At 42.7% G+C, this 18,111-nt stretch overlaps 1 protein-coding gene across 1 annotated transcript in view; it reads left to right on the forward strand.

Annotated features, from left to right (window-relative positions):
* The first annotated feature begins 14,758 nt into the window (after window positions 1-14,758).
* Window positions 14,759-18,111, forward strand: part of DUSP8 (dual specificity phosphatase 8) — a 90,441-nt gene continuing 87,088 nt past the window's right edge. Inside the window, exon 1 of the mRNA XM_054971737.1 lies at window positions 14,759-14,989. Within this exon, the coding sequence (XP_054827712.1) occupies window positions 14,759-14,989 (231 nt within the window). The remainder of the gene's footprint in view (window positions 14,990-18,111) is intronic.

Consider the following 18,111-nt stretch of genomic DNA (forward strand, 5'->3'; position numbering starts at 1 on the left):
AAAGGCAGGGTTGGGGGTACGCGCCAATGTGGCTTAACATCTGCATGCCGTGGTAGGACTTCTTCAAGTTCTCAGATAGTTTTGTCTGAATCTTGATGAGGGTCTGTATTAGGGTTACCAGGTCCCTTTATGCTCCCATCAGGAGGCAGGGGACCCGATGCTTACCTTACTGCCATTCCCACGATCCTCCTCGCACCTGCATAATGATGTCACTTCTGGAAAGTGATGTCATTGGACAGGTGCAAGGGTACATGCATGCTTCACCGCAGGCTGATTTGGCCTCAAATGGCCAAAATGGGACTGTTCTCAAAACGCGGGAGCACTCGCGGGACGGCATGAGGTCACTCCTGGGAGTGATGTCATTGCATCACCCCTGGAGTGAGCCTGGGAGGCCCATTTCCATGCCTTTCCTTCCTGCCAGCCAGGTGAGTGGTGGCTGAAGGCAGAGGGTGAAAGCAGGGGATTCCCCCACTCCCAACCAGGGGAATAGGATCCCTAATCTGCATTACTAAGGTGAAGTTGCTGTTGAATACACAGGAAGAGGATACATTTTCAATGAAATGAAAAAGCCAAGAAACGATCTTACCCAGGTCAGCTTTCCATATTGATTTTTACTGTACCAGATCACTTCTGTAAGTCATTCCCAGACATTCAGTAGTATTTGCACATTCTGGGAGGTGGTACCTTATTTAAAGTCCCCCCCTCCCAATGTCTTAAGTGTAATTCTGTTTATAAGTCAGAAAGATTCACTGCTAATGTGCTCAATTCCAAATTCAATCGCATTCCATTAATATTTATTTATTTGTTTGTTTATTTATGTCATTTATATTCTGCCTTTCTCACTGAGACTCAAGGCGGATTACACAGTGTGAGATTAGTACAGTCAGTATAAAGGACAATTTCATAAACAATGCCATAAGGTAAATAAACACAAGTTTACAAAGACATGACATTAGCAAGAATCCAATACAGAGTTGAAGAAATGCTGAAACAGAACATAAGCAATTCTAGGGCTGACATAGGAGCACATATTTAAAGCAACAGATAGTACGTAAGGCAACATAGTGGTTCGTAAGCTATAACAGAACATAAGCAATTCTGAGGCTGACAGTAGACTACATGAAGCACAAGTAGCTCCATAGAAGCACTATTTAAGACAACAGGTAGTATGTAAGGCAACATAACGGTGAAGTCTATGGTCCTTAATTCATTAGCGAAGTATCTGAGAGCCCCTCCCTACAATGCCAAAGCCTTTTTGAATAACTCGGTTTTGCATCACTTGTGGAAAACTAGGAGAGTGGGGGCTCTCCTGATCTCCTCAGGCAAGCAGTTCCACAGGGTAGAGGCCACCACAGAGAAAGCTGCTGTTGATTTCACCCATGTGTGGGGTGACACCTGCAGGAGACCCTGTTCAGATGAGCAAAGCTGCCATAGAGGAATATAGGGAGGGAGGGAGTCCCGTAGGTATGCCAGGCCAAGGCCGTGAAGAGCTTTGTATATGATAACCAATACCTTGAACGGAGCATGGTAGCTGACAGGTAGCCAATGGGGTGACTGCAGAATGGGGGTGATGTTCATGCTCCTGCTCATTCCTGATAGCAGTTGCGCCACAACATTTTGCACCAACTGGAGTCTCCAAATTAATTTGGATGGGAGACCTATGCATTACATATAGTGCATTACAATAGTCAAGTCTTGATGTTACCATAGCATAGTTCCAAGTGGTCACGTCAGCCATGTCAAGGTAAGAAGCCATCTTCCCGGCTAGAATGAGGTTGTAAAAGGCATTTTTTGCAGCTGCCTTAACTTGTTATTCTAGTAGTAGTACTGGATCCAGTATAACCCCATGGCTCTTAATGATGTCTGCAAAGGTCAGACGAACTCCATCGAAAGTGGGAGTACAATGTCCTTCAAGATCTCTGCCTTCCCAACAAACATCACTTCCGTCTTGTCTGGGCTCAATTTCAATTTGTTTGTTTTAAGCCATTTCACTACAGCTGTCAAGCGGCAATTCAAGATTTCTACTGCATCCTGAGGGGACCTGGATAGCGAGATACAGAGTTGGGTGTTATCTGCATATTGGTGACATCCCACTCCATAGCTGTGAATGAGTTCTCCTAAAGGCTTTACATAGAGGTTAAGGCCATAGGATGCAAATGCTTTGTGTGATTGTTTCCTGCATCACTTCTGCTCAGTACGAAAACTGGAGTTAATTTGCACAGTGAAAGAGGATGCTGGATACCATAGTGTGTGACATAGAAGGAAGGGTTCCCTGGATACTTGCTTCTGTTTCCTCAATTCTGTTTCACTTCAAGATAATTGGCAGATCACAACCTACCAAGGTTGTATCACTGTTATTGTAGGTGGAGTTGATTTGACTTGACTCTTGAGTGGTAGAACAGGTCGCAGACTGGAATGACCTATGTTTGTGGGTAAACATATTTAACTAAACACAACCTTCAGTGCTCTACTCCTACATGGTGAAACTCACATGATCAGAGTTGTTGATACTGGATAGCTGTGAGTCTGTAAATCTGAGACTGTCTTGGTATCTCTGATTCTGTGGACAGTTCCTTTTTGATGTCTCTTATTAGTTGAAGAAAGAGTGGTGGTATCCTTCATCGTTTTTTATACCTCTTATCGAAGCAAATAATTAGTAATAAAGCTGTTTGTTACTATTGTTTGTTTTTTCCTCTCTATCTTACATTGCACTGTATCATCTTGCTGAGTGTTCTAAGACTAATAAACTTCTAGCTAATGATACAACTAACTTTTCAAGATAAGTTACTAATGTTCTAAAGGGGACTTGAACTCCATGAACAAAAAAATATCACGTGTACTGGGTCTTTTCAGTCCAGAATCATAAGTGTATTGGGAAGCGTTGGATTGCAGACAGCAATAATGCAGTAGGTCTTCTAACTCAGGGTCAGACTTGATGTGACAGCATCCATGAATCTGACCCGTGGATGCCACTGACATTTTAAAGTGATTTTAAAATGCCATGAGGCTGCAGTTCCCCCCTCCCCCAACACTGCTATTTCGGCACTTGAAAAGATGTAGGGGGAACAGCCTACCAACTGAGGGCCTGATCCTGATTGTGGCATTTTTAAATTGCTTAATAATGGGGCAGCAGCCATTGGTTGGACACATGGATATCACCATGTCTAGTCTGGCCCTCAGTTCCTGAAGTCATTGGAATTCATGAAAGGTGTGTGGTTAGGGTTGCCAGTTCCAAGTTGGGAAATTCCTGGAGATCTGGGGTGTGAAACTTGGAGAAACCTGGAGAAAGTGGGGTTTGGGGAGTGAAAGGACCTTGGCATGGCATAATTCCATAGAGTCCACCTGCCAAAGTAGCCATTTTCTCCAGGTGAACTGATCTCTGTGGCCTGGAGACCAGTTGTAATTCCAGGAGATCTCCAGCCACTACCTGGAGGCTGACAACCCTATGTGTGGTTCTGTTGTTATCAGTGAGAATAAAATGGAGTTGTATGAGAAAATAAGCACACAATTTCCCCCTGTCACGGGAGCTCTAGTCCTGTTATATAAATAATAACCTTAGGATAGGATTATGTGTGTGCTTAGTTCTGAGAAAGTCAGCAGTGCAAAGAAAGCAAGTTCAATTTGCAAGCAAAACAGTGCTGAGCGTTTGTCACGTATCAAGCTGAATCAATTTGAGGTTACATTTTGGACTTGGGATTCTATGGCCTAACAGCAGATGAGGGAGTAAACATATTTTCTGAACTCCAGAGAGCCAATGTGGCCTCATAACTTTAGTGTCAGGCCAGCACTGGGGAGAAGTGGATTGAAATCCCTCTTTGCCGTGCAACGCACTGCCAGTGATCTTAGGCCAGTTGTTCTCTCTTGGTTTAGCTTATCTCATGGGGTTGTTGTGAGGGTAAAATGGGAGAGAACCAGGTATGCCTCTCTGAACTCGCTAGAGGAAAGGTGGGATGAATATGTGAGTGGTAGAAATAGTTTATGTTAATTCCTACCTGTATATCTCTGTTTGTGTTTTGAGACTTCCGGATACCATATTGAATGACAGCTGTACCAAGAGCAGGCTGCATGTTTTGGCCGAAAATTCTAGGTCAAAAAAGTTCTGCATTACTCTGTGCCAAGTGTACAATGTGCCTCAGAGTGAGAATGCAAATTGTGTTATGCTATTTTTCTAATTATATACACTTTTAACTTTTTCATTAAAAATATCCCAAGAAATTATAGAGATTAGTGAAGAAAGAAGAAGGGGGAGGTAGAAAATACCATTTGATAGGGTGAATCAGGGCCAGTGTCTGAAATAGACTCCTACACAAAGACGTTCTGGATCCTGTGGCTTGTCTCTGTGCCCTTGAGTAGAACTGCTGTAGCAAGGCAGCGATCTGTAATTGAGATGTCACCCCCCCCCCCCCGTCAAAGCAGATGGTCCTGCTGTGGAAGACACGTAAGTAGCAGAGGTGCTATCTAGAAAGATGAGAACCAGGCTGTGCCTGCAGTAGTGTTCGACCTGGTTAACATCTACATGGGCTCTGAGATGAAGCAGTTGCCTGGCATCTATGCAGTTGCTGTGGAAACGCAAGGCGCTGACTTGTTAATAAGATTCCTGCCCTTGATTGCCACTACTGCAAAAATAGAATAATTTAGTACTAGTCCTGTAATTTAGGGATTCCTCATGTGGCACAGAGTGGGTGGTAAGAGTTCAGATTGCTAAACACTTATGCACTTGAAGGAAGAAGGGATGGGAGGGCTTTAGCTGTGGTACCAGAATTTACATCTTAATAAGAGTATAGATCGCTGTGCAGCTTAAGCTATCCTGCCAGAATTTCAGGTTCTAAGCTGACAGTTACTTGCTTTGATAATCCTTCCAGCAGATAATAAACTGCCATTCCTAATGGCTGAACCAAGAATTATTTTTGTCAACCTCTGCTCTGCACATAATTTATTTTGAAGGCTTCCACATTTTACCCCTTAACTGCCAACTGCCTCTTCATATAATGGCAGGCTAAACAGTGGCTATAGAGAAATCACTAGACTAGGGAACAGTAACTGGAAGGCCTTGTGATAAATCCCCCTCCCCAAAACGTGCTGTCTAGATTCTTACTTGTCAGCTTATAAAGTAACTTGTTGGCAGCCTACTGGTGAGTGGGAGAGGGTTGGGATGTTTGGTTTACCGCTCTTTAGAGTGGCTCTTCTCAAAAGCTTAACTATTGACCAGAATGCCAGCCTGAAGGTAAGCAAGAATCTACTCCAAGGTCAACAGCAGCTGGTGGGATAACAGTGAATGGAGGGCAGTTATACTGACACTTACCTGACTAGCTTGGCGGTGATGATAGAAAAACATGGGTTCTTCTGACCAAGTCTGCATAAATTAACTAGATTTGATCCCAAAGACTTGTTTGTTACCCTCAGCAAGTTTACTCAGAAGTAAGCCACATTTTACTCAATGGGCTGACTCCCAGGAAAGCATTCTTAGGACTGCAGCTTTAGATTGGCTAACTTGCGTTGCTCCTAACTTACCAGTATCACTGTGTGATTTTATTGTCCTCTCCCTAGTTCATGTTCCCAGACAGAAATCACAGCTCTGAGCTGTATGTATATAAACCCTAGAAGCAGGGCATGTCCTTTCCCTCCCCATTGATCTCTTTGCGCAGTGAGATCAGGAGCAGGTTCAATATCCTTCTGTACAAACCTTTTACCAGTGTTTCACACAGCCAAAGCACATGCAGTTCATTTTCTACCAGGTTATTTATTTCAGTCATTGAAGCAAAAGAAAAGGGTGGGATGTATTGTATTTTTCAGTGCTTTATCCAGCAATAAATCCTGCTTAGATGACATACGGCTTCCCCATGAGTGAATTATCTGAAGACTTATTAAGTGTGGTCCTGGTAGCTCCCACATATGAAGTTGACATGGGTTTTGACGGTGTTAGGACCTGGCATTCAGCATTTCCACAAGAAGTGGGTGCCTCTTAATTTAAGGGAGATGTATTCAATAATAGGGTTTTCACATGGGCAGTAAGGAGGGCTGAACTTTATCTCCATTTCCTCACCAAACTTGTTTTTCTCCCAAGGGAGCTCCAGACAAAACTTCTGTTTGGAGAAGATTATAGGGTTTTGTTTTGTTTTTTAAAACAGTTTGGGGAGGGAGGAAAAGCATGATTAGGAAGAAAATTTAAGCTGCCCCTTCCTGCCCACACAAGCTAAGCTTAAAATTGTGCTCCTGCTTTATATAGAATTGTCAGGACAGTTTTATTTGTTGATTTTTTTAATTTAAAAAATTCTGTTCAGTCTTTCCATCCTTCCAGATTATCAAGATGGTTTAACACCAGTATAAGACCAACAAAATAAAGGCACAGAACTTTATAAAACAGCAGCGTCACAGTCATGATTGCTATAAAAGGAACAGGAGCAGGGTTAAAAAAAAGTGAAGGTCACAGAAGCAAGGAATTTATCATCAACCCAAGCAACTTCTGAAATAACCAGGGTTTTGTCTGCCATTTAAACCGCATTAAGGAAGGAGCTTAGTGCATTTCCCTTAGGGCCAAGCTACAAGTGACGAATGACACTTGAACTGCAAGTGGATTGTATGGAGTGCAAGTGAACAGGGAGAAATACACTTGCTGTTCAAGTGTCATTTGTCTCTTGTAGCTTGGCCCTCAGAAAGGAATTCACAGTTGAGGTGCCACTGCTGGGGAAGCCTTTTCTTGCATAGTTACCACATATCGAGGCCAATTTATGCATTGCAAGTCCTAGTATTGCCATTAAGGGTTTGTATCAGATGTGCAATGGAAGTCCTGTGCCTCCTAGATACACTTTGGCTCGTTCACGACCTCAGAATGATCAGAGCAGTGGTAGCAATAAACTGTAACTATGGTTGTTCTCAGCTTTTTGTGCAAAGTGTCTTGTTTACAGCTCCTATCACCACTGTCCTGTGAGGTGTTCTAACTGTGCATGACATTATGGGAAAGAGATGGAGCCAAATGCTGCACAGGCTGTTATGAATGAATTAGGTATATCCTGTCTCTGGTCTGTCAAATGCTTAGGTGAGCTGTGGTTAGCTACAGACTTGGTATCCTAAGATGCAGAGTGGCTTTGTTGGTGTGATAAGAGACGGGGGGGATTTACATTTATCCCCACTGAGTTCAGTAGAAGTGTTTGTTAGCATTTTTGCTGCATAACATTGTGTTGGAGGCAGGATGTGGGCTGAGGGGGCTTAGAATGCTGAATAAATTTCACTGCTTCTTCAGTGACGTATAGTGATTAGAGTGTTGGCCTAGGATCTGGGAGGCCTGGGTTTGAATACTTTTTCTGCCATGGATGCTTACTGGGTGATCTTAGGCTGAGAGGGAGTGGCTCAACCTACTCCACAAGGCTGAGGTTAAAATGGAGCAGAGAAAAAAGTTATAAGCTGCTTTGTGTCAACATTGAGGAAAAAAGAGAAGTATCACCATTTATCTAGTAAATAGACAAAGAGCCAAGCTACAAGTGACGCCTGACACAGGTTGGACACTTGTCAGCTTCCCTCAAGTTTTGATGGGAAATGTAGGCATTCTGGTCTTGCAGCTGTAATGGAGAGCCAAGCTGTAAAACCAGGATGCCTACATTTCCCATCAAAACTTGAGGGAAGCTGACAAGTGTCCAACCTGTGTCCGGCGTCACTTGTAGCTTGGCTCTAACTTTCGGCTTGCACTGCTAGCTGCTGTCAGTTTCTTAATTATTTAAATCCATTAATTAACCAAATTTATGATCCTAAGGACAGGAATTAATTCATAACTAATTCATAACGAACCGAAATATGACTTCAGCAAGGTATAATGTCATAGAGTTACGGTTGCCAGCTCCAGGTTGGGAAATTCCTGGACATGTGGGAGCGGGGGAGCCTGGAAAGGACAGGATTTGGGGAAGGGAGGGACCACAGCAGAGTATAATGGCATGGAGTCCACCCTCCAAAGCAGTTATTTTCTCCAGAGGAACTGATCTCTATGGCCTGGAGGTCAGTTGTAATTCCAGGAGATCTCCAGCCGCCACCTGGAGGCTGGCAACCCTACTTTCCCCCCAGGATTGACTTCCCTCTCCTTTCCTGTACAAGAATATTCCCATCTTCCCAAAGAACATCTACTCTTTCCCCCCAAGATTAACCCTCTCTCATAGATTGTCTCTGTTCTCCTGTCCTTTAAAAGAATATTCCTGTCTCCCCAAGAACATCTCCTTGACTGTACCCTCAAAGAGTACTTCTGTCCCCATTCCAGCCCCAGAGCAATTTTTCTTCTCCCAGGAAACGTCATTCCATTCTCAGAGGAAAATGCTCTAACTCCATCCCATGTTTTCATTGCAACTTTTTGGTGCTGCAGTGTATTTCAATGGAGCCAATGCAAGTCAGTTGGCATTCATGGCTTCCATTATATCTAATGGAACTTTCCTGGGGGCACAAGCTGTACGTTAACTGATAAGGTTACAACTCTAGCTTGGGAAATTGTGAGAGGTTTGTAGAGGGGAGGGAGCTTAGTGGGGTTGGAATGCCATACATTATGCCCTCCAGAGCTGGCATTTCCACCATGAGAACTGTTCCCTGTGGACTGGAGATCAGTTGTAATTCTGAGAGAACTCCTGGGCTCACCTGGAAGTTGGTGTGGTGAACCAGGATTCCACAACTGCTTGGTTGCCTTCCACTTTTCCTAGCATTATTGACTTTTCCAGAGAATCTTGTCTTCTCATGATGTGACCAAAGTACGATAGCTTTAGTCTTGTCATTTTAGCTTCTAAGGAGAATTCCGGCTTAATTTGATCTAGGACCCACTTATTTGTCTTTTTGGCTGTCCATGGTATCTGCAAAACTCTCCTCCAGCACCACATTTCAAATGAATCAATTTTCTTCCTGTCATCTTTCTTTACTGTCCAACTTTCACATCCATACATGGCAGTGGGAAATACCATAGTTTGGATTATCTTGATCTTGGTTCCCAGAGAGACATCTTTATCTTTAAGGATCTTTTCTAGCTCCCTCACAGCTGCTCTTCCAAGTCTCAATCTTTTTCTGATTTCTTCATTGCAGTCCCCCTGTTGGTTGATGATTGAGCCAAGGAATAGAAAATCTTTAACAACTTCAATTTCCTCATTGTCAACTTTAAAATTGTGTAGTTCCTCAGTAGTCATGCATTCCCTGGCCAAGTGGTGTCAGCCCTCTTGCTATCAGGGTAGTCATGCTAGCAGTCGGCAGCCTTAAGTTTGGGGCTAGAGTCATGGCCACTTGCTGGGTTCCAGTTAAGTCTTGGAGAAGGTCTGGTTTTGGACAGTTAGTAACTCTGAACATTCCCCCAGTTCATATGGTCACTTTTGAACCCGCTTATGGGGCATTATAATATGGAATATATTGGTTAAACTGGAGTATTGAGTATGGCAGTAGGGTTGCCAGTCCTCCACTGGGGGTGGGGGATCCCCCACTCCCACTCTCCACCCACGGGAGCCCCACCCTCCACCCCCGACCCCGCTTACCTGGCTGGCGGAAGAGGCATGGGCCTCATGGGGGCATGCTCCCAGGCAGTGTGGTGTGCTCCTATGGGCCCAGATCAGGGCACTGGGGAGCATGGGAGTGCTCCCACACTCTTCAGCAGCCTGTTTCAGATTGATTTGGGCCCAATCCGGGCCTGAATTGGCCCCCACAGGGTGCAGGAGTGCTCCTGGTGGTGGCCACGGCCTATGTGATGACATCACTTCCGTCATCATGGAGGCCAGGAAGTGCACACGCACAAACATGACATAGCAGGTAGGTGCCAGGGCCCCCACCTCCCGCCAAGATGACGGGGACCTGGCAACCCTATATGGCAGAGCATATGTCAGTTCTCAGCAGGAATAGTTTCATGTGGGTAGCCATGTTGATCTGTAGTAGAAGAGCAAGATTTGGGTTCAGTAGCACCTTAAAGACCAACTAGATTTCCAGAGTGTGAGCTTTCAAGGGTCAAAGCTCCATCAGACTGTAAGAAATACTTAGTTTTACATCCTCTGCTTCAAAATATGATACAAATAATTCATTTTAATTATTTTGCATGTGTAGGTTAACTACTCGGGCCTATCTGTGGGACTTTACTTGGCGATGAGTATGTTTTAGGATTGCACTGTGAGTCTGGAACTAGACTAGAGTTGCCAGGTTCCCTCAGCAAGAAGTGGGGGTGGGAGGAACTAACCAGGGGGACATGCACACGGTCCTCATCACCACATTAAGATGTCACTTCTGGCCTGACCCAGAAGCCATGGCATCATCCTGGGGCTTTAACAGTCAGACAAAACTATAGCATTTTGGGCCAAAAATGAAATATTTTTGACCGCTTGTTAAAGAATCAGTCCTGATGCAATGCTGCTGTGTCCAGGTTGCACCAGAAGTGACGTCATCACAGGTTGACAAGGAGCTCATATCCCCATTTCCCTGGCCTGCCTCCTCCTACTGATCAGCTAGCGATCAATGGGCAGAGGCATACATTCCTGGGAGATTGCCTACTGTAAGGGGGAATCTGGCAAGGCTAAACTAGACTTTATGTGCTTGCCACCAAAGACAGCAGTAGGACATTACTTTCTATGATATTTCTTTAGTAAGGTTTAGAATTAAAAGTATGAGGTTTCTCACCCCCACCCCCTGTTTCATTTGCTGTCATAAGATGGAATGGCAAAACTTATACAGTACATCACACTATCCTTTTCATTACCAAGACAAGAGGAAATGTGGAGCCTCTGCTGGTGGTTTTCAAAATTTCTAGCTTGGACTTTAAATTCAAAGAGCATAATGCTTATTTGGCACGACTGTGTTATAACCTTCCTCCCCACCCTCATCGAGTGCCATGTTATCCTCAGACAGCCTGGAGTTGCCCTAATACTTGGGCTAAGCTGACTGACTTGCCCCAAAACTGTGGCATGGTACCTCCTGCTTTATTATTTTCATTCAGGTTAACGCTGTGCCCATCTCCTCATTACAGTGATTCAGGAGAGAGGTGGGATTAAAGGATTATGGTAATGTTCTTCAGGAGCACTCAGAAAGATTAAGGTGACTTTGATACACTGATAAAAAAGGGACATAGCTTTGTTCTGAAACCCTACTTTAGGGCCATGTTAACCCTTTTCTCTCCTTTTAGGAGTTAGTGGCCTGCTGTGTCTCTGATGCGGTAATAAGACTCTCCAGCCATTACTGTTGTTGCGTGTCCACCATGTATTACATTTATCAACACAAGTGTATATTATCTAATTTTGTGTGGATCCATGCACCATTGGATATTGTGCAATAATTATTTCCCTCCTGGACAGGAAAATCTAAGAGGAGCAATGTCCAGTGACATATGGATCCCATTCTCTATTCAGAGATAGTACATGCTTCAGACAGCTCACAATCACTTCACCACTCTCTCTCTCTCTCTCTCTCTCTCTCTCTCTCTCTCTCCCCCTCTCCCTCTGTGTGTGTGTGGGGGGGGGGGGACTGCTACGAGGCTTTTGAGGAACGTACTTGTAATTGCCAAACCAAATTGTTCCACTAGCCGTGCCTATCAAGTACTTGACCATTCTCAAGCGTACAGCATTAAAACAGACAAGACAAAAACGCAGGCTTTATTTGGCTTAATGTAGGCCTGTTCTTGATGCTTCCTCTCAACTGTGGTTGCAGGTAGTTGTCCTTATGAGGACAAACTCTCTTGGAAGGCAGTGACACATTTCTGATTCCTTGCTTGGCATTGGTCCAGTGACCTTCAAATCACATTATCAGTTCACTTTAACTATTTGTATATGTGTTTTGAGAGAGCTTGCCTTAGTTTCTGCTTTTCGTGTCAGTGTCTTTGTCATCTGATTATTCAGAAAACAGCCGCCATATTCGACGTTTTCCATTTAAACACTTGAGTCAGTAAAGCTTTTTTTTTTTAACTAAGGATGCAGGCTGGGCCTCTTGCCATCTTTTAACATTCCTTGTGAACTTTCCCCTCAAAATTCACTTTTTCATTACTGCTTAAGACACACAAGCCTCCTCAAAACAATGTTTTCTTTGGATAATTAAGAAATAAAAGTTCTTTTAAAAATCTCTCTAAACCTTCTTGAATTGTGTTTTGAAAATCCAGGGCACTGTGCATTATTCATAATCTTGAAAGTAGGGCTGAAGTTCTGTTATCTTGATATATCATTGATAAACTGACCTTCTCTGTTTGATCATTCCTTCTGCATCTCAGTCCCAGATTTCATTTTGATACTTTGTCTCTATTATCTCAGGGTTGGGTTTTTTTTGTTTTTTTTACTGTGGCCTCCTTTTCTATTTCTATTAATATTTCTCCTAGAATTTGGGGGAATGGAAGCATGCACCTAGTCCCCCCTCATGGGTACAAAAATGGGTTAGAGGTGAACGTAACAAAAAACCCTTAATTTGCATCCTTTTTAATTACCTTGAGTTTTGTAGTCCAGGTGCAGCAGGTGATCCTTGGTGAAGCAGAAGTACATACCGAAGTGCGTCATAATGGTAGCAGGAACCTGCATCTCTCTCCTCAGACCATCCTTAATTATGGCTATTTCAGTTTTAAAAGCCTGCCCTTAAGTGCAATGAGAATACAATCGTTTAGCATGCAAGAGAACCCATATTGAACAGCTTCTGAAGGTGGAGAGAGATTTCAGAGCCAATTACCAAAGGAATGGCTGTAATTGGCATCTTTGTACAAATGCACCAAGAAATAAATATAAATGCACACTGAGGAGGTGAGGAACAGGCAAAGATTTAATTAGAAATAATGGCTATTCCTATTATAGTCTTCATAGTCCCCTCCCCCAAATACATTATAATGTGATCTCTCTATCATCAAGGGATTAATTTTGCTCCCGGGGGCATTAAGGTCTGGACACAAATCTTTTAACCCAGTATTTTAGGTTGGCAAGCTATGCCTAAAACAGATGCTTTTTGGTAGCCATGCTCATCCTGCAGAGTAGATGAGGCTATACTTTGTTAGACCAACTAATGCTCCAGATAGTGGTAGTGAGCTTCCAAGTTACACAGAATTACTTAGGAGAAGCTAGCCATCAAAAGAAAAATGCCAAGGTTGATATTAACCTAGTAAAGAAGAACCATTTTTAAAAACAAAGGAGTAGAAAGGGTTCAAATCAAAATATGTTAACAACAAACTACAGGTGTGCTAGAGGGACCAAGTACATTTTATTATTTCCAAAAAACAACATAGTGTAAGAATTTTTTTAGTCAGAAACATCATGAAAATCAAGGCTAGTCTAATCTGCTTTTGCTGCTTCTATTTGTTTTGACATTTTTGTTGCCATGTATCCTCTATTTCCTTTAAATTAACTTGTACATATTGTATACAGGAGATCACATGAGAATGCAATATTGTTGGCATTAAGCCAAGCCAGTAAAATTTCCACGAGATTAGCTGAAATCCCCCAGGTTTAAACTATGGGATGAACTGGAATGTTCATTGTTTTACAGAAAAATCTCACTTTGAGATAAGAGGGTTTTTTTCCTTAAAAAATAACATCATGTGCAACACTATATGGCAAAACCAGGATACCAATGAGGAGGTTTTCCCATTACAAAATTTAATTTGCCCGTAACCCTCTTTTTTTGGCTGTCTGGGGAAGCTACTTCAGGTGTAATGTTGGCGCTTTTCAGATTTCTTCCTTTAGGGAACCTTTCTTACATAGACTTGTTTTGTGAGGAGCCCCAATATAGCATTTTTTAGATCATTTGCTCAGTTCATGTTGGACATCATCCCAGTCAGTTGGGCCTCACTGTTGCTTCATGTAAACTGAAAGCAGAACTTAACAGCAAGCCCAGCATTATTCTGCTACTGCATATTCTGGGGGAACATTGTCAATTGTGGCTAGTCCTGTCTTTCTGAGTAGCTTGTCTGCCATTTCTGAACTAATTATGGAGAAACTCCTGATAAATTTTGAGGGTAATCTGGAAACACTTTAAAAACCACTGTTGTTTGGAATAGGGCAGAATCATAGAACTGCAGGACATCTAATAATTTAAGGCACAATAAGCTTTATACTCCAAATGATGCACTGAGAGCCAACGTTGTGTTGTGGTTAGATTGTCAGACTAGGTTCTCATGAACTCAAGTTCAAATGCCTAGTAAGCCATGAAGCTCACTGGGTGACTGGACCAGTAACTCTCTCAGCCTAAAGTACCTCACAGGAGTGTTATGAAGATAAATGGATAAAGAGAGAACCATGTGTGTTTTCCTGAGCTCCTTGGAAGAATGGCAGGATAAAAATGTAAAAGATAAAGGCCAGGATTGTGGTCAAAAGGCCCAAAATGAATTGTTCCCAAGTCCTAGTCAGTAATTTCATGGTCCCTTTCTCTCTCTTTCTCTCCATCTGTCCTTCTGGATGGCTGCTCATGGAGTGGTTTCCAGTGCAACCCTAAGCAGAGTTACACCCTCCAAGACCATTGACTTCAGTGGATTTATAAGGATAAATAACTCTGTTTATGTGTGTGTTGTTAATGTATGTTGGTGCTTTCTTTAGAACCATATAGAATTTTTGCCAGGCAAAATAAGTCAGTGCAGCATCTCACTACCTTCCTCTCCTTTCTCTCCCTCCCTCCCTTTCTGTACTTCTCAACAGGTGTGGCACAATGACTTGTCATACAGGGCCTTAGCACCGTGGCAAGATTTGGCTGTTTTTGAGCTGCCTCCCCTCCCCCATTCCCTTTCGCCTCTGGGAGATCTGAGCTGGCTCCCCCTGCCCTGGGCATTCCCCTCCCTTCTCCCACTTGCTGCAGAAGGGACAAGTCTATCATGGCCGGGGACAGACTTCCACGCAAAGTGATGGATCCAAAGAAGCTTGCCAGTCTTCTGAGGAGTGGGGCTGAAAGCACGTTGGTCATTGACAGTCGCTCCTTTGTGGAGTACAACTCCTGGCATGTCCTCAGCTCTGTCAACATCTGCTGTTCCAAGCTGGTCAAGAGGAGGCTTCAGCAAGACAAAGTATCCATCACAGAGCTCATCCAACCAGCCTCCAATATAAAGGTACCTAAACTTGTCCCTTCGGTAAGCCTCTAGAGCCTTTTATGACTCATTGTTCCTGTCATGACCTTAAAGGGCAGCCTGTGTTATTTATGAAGGATCACAGTTAATGACAGTATAAGATTAAAAACATTGATCAGGGCAGCAGGCATAGATAACAAGAACATACCACTAACTGAGTGGAATGTTCATTTGTCTTATTTGGGGCTGCAGTTAGTTGTTTTGGGAGCCCAAAAATCATTTTCCTTAGACCCCCAAAACATGTGCATGTGCACCTTTCCGGGTTCCTGTTTACTACCCCTCCCTTTTCTACTGCTTTTTCAATGCCAGTTTTTTCTTAGTAATCTTTTTTCCTGGAAGTAGTCATATGGGTATTCCATCCAACCTGGGAGAATGATTATATTGCAGTACTGAATAATAATAAATTATGCCAAAATGTTGACATCACTGACAGCAAATTTAAAAAAAACTGTGAGTGTGGGCATACTTTCCTGTATCAGCATTTCACGCTTTCAAAGGAAAAGAAAGGAAGAACATTTTGTGCTTCTGCTGAAAATGTTCATGAAACGTCTACCTTTGGGCTCAGCTCTACTAAATGTATATCTCTAGAATCTGCCTACTTTCCATAAATGGAAAGTGGCCAGTGTAATACTTAAAAACCAAACAGAGTATCCCGGAAATTAAAGATCTGTTGACCTAAAAGTTACTCCAGTTACAAACAATTCCTAGTAGGTTCACACCCTTCAAAGTCAATGGTAAAATAGTCAGTTTTCACAGAAGAGGGGGGTGTAACTGGCAGATTCCTTAAGGATCTTCAATGTTGCTGATGTATTCAAGAATGATTCAGGAATAAACCATGTTTGCAGATAACAAAATTGCCAGACTGAAGTTATATTTTTGTGTTCTTCCTAGTAGGTGACAGTGCAATGTACTAGCCAGTGAAATGGAATGTAAGTGCATAAACTTAACACATGTGATTTGGCTCTAAATAATGAGGGGAAAACTTCACTGATAGCTTGTACTTCCATGTACTGAAGTTGTAAAGATGCATATTCAATATTGGCAATTATTAGAAAAGGGATTATGCCACGACCCAATTCTATGGTCTACCAACATTTGGAATGCTGTGTGCAATTCAGTTTGCATGGGTTGCACAAGTGCTGTGTATGCATGTCTGTATATAGGCAAATTTTCTTCCTTAGTTCTGTGCCTGATGTATAATCTACCTTCAAGAGCCATGAGTTAACAGAATAATCCTTTGAAGTAGGATTTATGTAAATGAAAATAATGGTGCGCAGAGGAGAGGGAGGAGCAAGTCTGTGCTACAGATGAAATAATCTTCCGGATCCTTTTCTCTTACAGTGATAGACAGAAATATGGTATAGTGTGTCCACATGGGAAGTTTAGTTGCTGCTCTTCTGAAATAGGAAATATTTACTCCTAATGCATCTTTCTCTTTCTTGAAGTCCAAATCTGTCCCATGATCTGAATTATTAATCTGTTCTATAAACCTTCCTTTCCAGAGTCTCTCTGCAGTTTTCACAGATCCCATCATGCTTTTCTGTGTTGCAGTTCCTGGCAATGGCTTATAGCCCCTTACTTTGGGGAATGAGACCAAAGCATATTTAGTAGCCCAAACTGTGATATATTTACTTTTAGCATAGCCCACACAGCTCAGCATTGCTATTAAATAATATGAACAAGATGTTGGGAGATCTGTACTGAGATCTTCTAAATATTTTTAAAAGGCAAAGAGAAAATGTTCTAAGTTCTGATCTGGCTTGAGGAAGTAGCATGGGGAGGGGGAGATGACTGAGAGGTTTAATGCCTGCAGCCCTGCATGGCATTGCTGATCAAAGCTAACATCACTCTGTACTTGTATTAGCCCTGCAAATGAAAAATAACAGATAGAGAGAGGGCTTCTTGCCTAGCTCCATCCCTGATCAAACACAGTTGAGGGGTGATAGGCAAAGGAGAGTCAGTTTTGATTGGCAGAACTGTGCAGGGTGGAAGAATTAAACCCCTTCTCCTTTTTGCACCATGATGCTGACCTGAATTGAGGCTCAGTCCAGCTGCTATTCACCTTTTTAAAATGCTCAGTAGTTTTCAATGTCTGGCGTTACAGAACCTTTTAAAGGCAAAAGTTGGGAAACATCCCAAATTCCAGCCTCCTGAATAGCAACAGAATACACCTAACTGGTGGCTCCACATGGCACTCTATTTTACAGTTAGAAATGTATCCTATGAGAAGGGACATCTCCATGCTTCTCAAAGTGTCAGCCAGGTGGTTCAGCTGGGTTCCAACATGGTTTGAAGTACCTTGACTTTGGGAACTGGAAGTACTAAAATAGCTCTAACTGGGTTATGGGAATGCTATCTGGCATAAATTGAAGGCAGGCTCAGTGGTACAAGACTAGCAGTATTTACACATGTCCCAGTCACTGGAGAAAACAGAGGGATGAGGACAGGACAAAAATTATAAAGCCTTCAGAGGAATATACTCCAAAGTTCGATGCAACATGCTTCTGAGAAGGGACTTCCACTGTGAACAAATTTCATAGTGTTCAATATGATTTTTTTGTAATATTTATTTATATCCCACCTTTCCTCTGGGCATAGAGCAGGGGTCATTGAGGAAGGTGAGCTGATAGCTGTGAATTTCATGCATTATGCAGGGTGCTGGACTAGATGATCCTTGGGGTCCCTTCCAGCTCTATGTTTCTAAGTTACTATCCAAAAAGAATACTCAAGGCAGCTAGCATCAAAATATAAAAACAAACATCAATTAACAAAACAACATCACGTTTCAAGTTCTTCTAAAGGAAGGCAGCCAGATGTGGGAGGCATCAGGGCTGACCAGGTAGAAGAGCTCAACCCTGGATGTAAAGTTTACTCCAGGCAAAGTTAGTGAGTATTAGAATGCATTTTTAAAATATTGGCTATACTGTTCTGTCTAACACATGAAATCATTTCCACTGCATCTCTGTACCAGAAAAAAAAACTTCTCTTGGTAAATAGCTGTATAACAGGCTGTTACATGATCATGAGCCTGGCCAGTAAAAAAAGCTGGAAACCCTAGTCGGATATGCCTTGTGCAGTCCAATGACACACAGATTCTCCCCTAA

The sequence above is a fragment of the Eublepharis macularius genome, chromosome 2 (assembly GCF_028583425.1).
Source record: "Eublepharis macularius isolate TG4126 chromosome 2, MPM_Emac_v1.0, whole genome shotgun sequence".
In the NCBI taxonomy this organism is placed as follows: domain Eukaryota; kingdom Metazoa; phylum Chordata; class Lepidosauria; order Squamata; family Eublepharidae; genus Eublepharis; species Eublepharis macularius.